The sequence below is a fragment of the Oncorhynchus tshawytscha genome, linkage group LG08 (genome assembly GCF_018296145.1).
Source record: "Oncorhynchus tshawytscha isolate Ot180627B linkage group LG08, Otsh_v2.0, whole genome shotgun sequence".
Taxonomy (NCBI): Eukaryota; Metazoa; Chordata; class Actinopteri; order Salmoniformes; family Salmonidae; genus Oncorhynchus; species Oncorhynchus tshawytscha.
Genome location: NC_056436.1, coordinates 64,510,347 through 64,514,696, shown reverse-complemented (window position 1 = coordinate 64,514,696; position 4,350 = coordinate 64,510,347). Strand labels below are relative to the sequence as shown.

The window sequence follows — 4,350 nt, the reverse complement described above, 5'->3', positions numbered from 1 at the left end:
GGCCTAATCGCCCAACCTCAGTGCCCCACCTCGCTAATGTTCTTGTGGCTGAATGGAAGCAAGTCCCTGCAGTAATGTTCCTACATCTAGTGGAAAGCCTTCCCAGAAGAGTGGAGGCTGTTATAGTAGCTAAGGGGGGACCAACTTCATATTAATGCCCATGATTTTGGAAGGAGATGTCCAGATACTTTTGGCCATTTTGATTAACTGTTTAGGATTTTTATGGTTTGTGGTTAGAAGCTGTTAAGAAACCTTTTTGACCGAGACTTGGCACTCCGGTACCACTTGCCGTGTGGTAGCAGAGAGAACAGTCTATGACAAGGGTGGCTGCAGTCCTTGGCAATTTTTGGGCTTTCCTCTGACACTGCCTGGTATAGAGGTCCTGGATGACGTACTGGGCCATATGCACTACCCTCTGAGATAGAGATTTCTGGAGGGGTGGGCGGGGAATGGGTGAAAACTCGACCGCCCCCCGAAATGTAAACTCGTCAGCTCGACAGCCACTACAAAGTATAAACTACCGATCGCTGTCCATGGTGTTGAAATGGCAACATGTCTATGCTGCCGCCCATCATATCGATGATTGGCTTTCTGTGGTGCCAGGGCATGTAGCCTATAGCTTTGCTCTAGCTAATGTTTATTGGGTCGGCCTATTTGTTCATAATTGTAGTATTGGTGATCTATATCCGACTTACCTAGTTAAATAAAAGGTTAAATAAAATACAAATATATGAGTTACTATGCTGTTACTAAGCATGAATGTATGACGGGAGTGTTATGTTACAACACCCAATTGGAAGTGCACATGCTCTTTTCTAACTGTACTGCCGTCTCCTGCCTGGTCATTTTCTCCACAACACAAATATTACAATCATGTTCTCATGTTAAGCCTAATATTTCAGGAAGCTATACACACGGTGTAGCAATGATACCAATCATTTAATTACTTGTTCAGTGACTAAAGTTGGAAATTCAAACATTGCAGATTGTAAAATAAATATTTGATACAACAACATATTAATCAGCTACCAATTATTTTTTTCATTGTATTTATACAACTGTCCTGTATAGGCTACCTGAACCTGCATGACATGAGCTGTTCTCGCGCTCTCTCCCAGCTTGGATAGAAAGTTGTTGTGCATACCAACTAGTCTATTAATGCCAAATAATACAGTCCCTCACAACTAGCTACCTAGGGATTGATTCATTATGCAGTGAAGCCTATAGCTATATACTGTATTTAGCAGCTATTTATACACTTGTAAAAATTACACATCAAATAGCTTATCAATTAGGAAAAAAACTAGACTTGAGGATAAATTCAGCCACTATTTATTGTTGAACTTGCCTACACAAATGGACTGGAACATTCAAGGTAAATTTAATCAAATGAAATGAATTACAACTTGAGAGACCCCAAGTCATCTGAAGTCCTCATTGCTGCTTCTGTCTCTGTCTGTGTCTCTTTCTCTCTTTGTTTCTCTTCTAAAAAAGTATATCTGTGTCTGTGCTTCTCTGTTTTTTCTATGTAGAGGCCCATAGGAGTTATATATATTTTTTTGTGCAAATGTTTTCACCACGGTCTTTAAGTCCAGGTTGCAGGCCCGACTGTTTTCTATGAGTATTGCCAACCCAGACATACTTTCCTGAGACATTGTACATTATATTGTATGTCCATTGCGTTGGACACAATTTAAACTTAGTCTTGAATGATGTATGCAACCACACAACTCAAACGCTGGTTCACCAGTGTGAACGAAATCGCAAACCTCTTCTGTTCAAGCCCTCAACTTGTTGTCCATTAATGGTAATCTGTTTGCATCCGTCAATTGATTGGCATTCCAGTGTCTAGACAACCTGTCCCCAGAGCTTCCTGTACAGTTATTCTCTTTCCCGTAACGTGTTCAGGCCGGCAATTAAGGAGAACAAGAGGCTTCAGAACTGTTGCAGAACTGCTGTATTTGAAACACCACCCCCCCTTTCTGCCCAGTTCCCCTGGTGTTGCTACGGCAATCAAGCTGTTTTTACCCTCCCTGTAACTGTCGCTTCCGCAGAGACATTTCTCTTCTGAACTAAAACTCCTAAAGAAGTACCTGAGAAGCATTAGGCTCTCGCTCTGATATGCGCTTCTGAACACCTGAGTAAGCACCACTCATTGCACTGGCGCCGTCGTAGCCTTGACCACGGCATTTGTTCACCCCTTTCAATCAGTTAAATATTTTCTTTTCCAAGGCCTGAGGCACTCTTTAAGTCACATTCCTGAAGCCCAAGAAACTAACACTTAGCTTCCTAGAACATATGGAAATGAAAAAGGTTTATGAATGACGTTTTGGAGGTTTACTGTCAAAATGATTTCTTCAATGAAACAAATAGACGTGGACACCAGGTGGTGGGCCCTCTGAGCTCATGGGCCCCCTACCTTGTGGGGGCCTGCTGGGGTGTCCGGTATGCCAGTGACATGCACACCTGCACATACACATTACACACACTCTCAAACTCATTCATAAGGAGAGGAGATGTGGAACATAATGAGTTATTCTTATTGTGAAGACCTTCTCTCTCTCTTGAGCTCAGGTATGTTATTTTTGTGAACGAGAAGAGAAGCTGCAGCTGAGAGAGGAGCACCCGGACCTCCCCTTCACTGAGATCAGCCGCATGCTGGGGCTGCAGTGGTCCCAACTGGGCCCCAACGACAAGCAGGTCTGACCCCTCAACCATAACCTTTAATCCCTAACCCCTCCCACCCTTATGCTCTGGCTGTACATTGCAGTGGTCCCAACTTGGCCCCGATGACAAGAAAGTCTGAACCCTGACCTCTAACCCCCAACTTGAAATTCTAACCGAAACATCCTATAACATCCTATATGTCTTCCTGTAGAAGAAGAACCAAGAGGCAGAGAAGGACAAGCAGCATGACATCACAGGGCTGACAGACTACCAGAACACTGAGGCATACAAAGACTTCCTGCGGAAGAAAGCCCTGAGCAGGGGACCAAAGCTCTGTGGTGTGTGTTCAATGCTGTTTGTGTACAATGTTTGTGTAGTGTGTAGCATAGTGCCTAGACTCTAGGGTGTAGTAGTTATGTAATTAGATGAGCTCTATGTTGGTTGCTGTTGATGGTGTTTGTTGATGATTGTTGTTATGTTTTGTTGTCATCAGGACCCCAGGGAGCTGACACTGAGATGGAGGAGGAGACCATGGCTCCGGATCCCATAGATAGTAACTTAACTGCTCCTCTTTCTACACAAGCCATTCTGACCTTCACTTTGACCAGGGACGGGCATCTTTGATGGGGTGGGGGCCACAAAAAACGGAACTCATCATGAGGGGCAGCAGGGGCTCGTGTTCGTACCCCCCTCCTTACGAGCAAAACATTTTAGCTGCCCCCTTCGTGACAGCGAAGAGTTTGTAGTTTCGTTCTTCCAATTCTCCAATTCTGCACATTTTGCCATAGGGCTGAGAGAAACATTTGCAGTTTTACAGCTAATTTCATGCAATTCTGCACATCTTGCAATAGGGTGGAGGCAAATGTTTGCAGTTTTTAATATGATACCTGTTGATCAATGGGCCTTACCCTGGTCGATAATTCGACCAGGCTTAATTACTACAGCTCCCACATTCAAATTTAAGTTGAGACCCCGACTGAGTTCCAAAAACAAACATGTTTTTTGGTGAAATTGGTTCGAGGGCCTCTCTCTCTATCCCCCTCTCTCCCTCTCCCCCACTCTCTCTCTCTGCCACCCCCTCCATCTCTCCCCCACTCTCTCTCTCTGCCACCCCCCTCTCTCTCCCCCTCTCTCAGTCTCTCTCAGGGGTCTGACTGTAGTGATTTGTTCTGTCATACCTGTAATCAGTACTTCAGCTCTCTTCTGCACAACAAGAAAGAACACCTTCTGGGCAAACAACATCTGCAGGCCCTCACAGGTCTCTGTGCGTGTGTGTGTGTGTGTGTCTGTGTGTGTGTGTGTGCGTGCAAGGCGTGCGTACGTGCGTGCGTGCATGCGAGTGAGGTGCATATCAGATTACGTTCTATGTGCAAGCCTTTATCATATTTGGAAACTGATGCAATAGCAGTATTTCACCATTAGATGGGTGTATAGGACTTAGTCAGTCAGGTTCTCTTTTTAAAGTGCTGTTCAGCATAGTTACTCCAATGAACAGAGACACAAATACATTCAAAGCCATAGTCTATACTGTAGGATTTTTGGAGAGTATGGTTTTGACATTGTGTGTGTTTCTGCTCAGAGGAGTTTGAGAAGGACACAGGCAGCCAACAGCAGGCTCCAGAGATGGAGAGAGGCCCTGTGGAGGAGGAAGAGGAGGATGATGAAGAGGAGGCAGAGTTGGCT

At 44.7% G+C, this 4,350-nt stretch overlaps 1 protein-coding gene across 1 annotated transcript; it reads left to right on the top strand.

Annotated features, from left to right (window-relative positions):
- Positions 1 to 359: 359 nt before the first annotated feature.
- On the top strand, positions 360 to 3,668 carry LOC112236184 (high mobility group protein 20A-like). Its single transcript, XM_024404769.2, has 3 exons — positions 360 to 2,700; positions 2,879 to 3,005; positions 3,161 to 3,668. The coding sequence occupies exons 1-3, from the start codon at positions 2,656 to 2,658 to the stop codon at positions 3,289 to 3,291; spliced, it is 303 nt and encodes a 100-aa protein (XP_024260537.1). The 5' UTR covers positions 360 to 2,655; the 3' UTR covers positions 3,292 to 3,668.
- Positions 3,669 to 4,350: the final 682 nt, after the last annotated feature.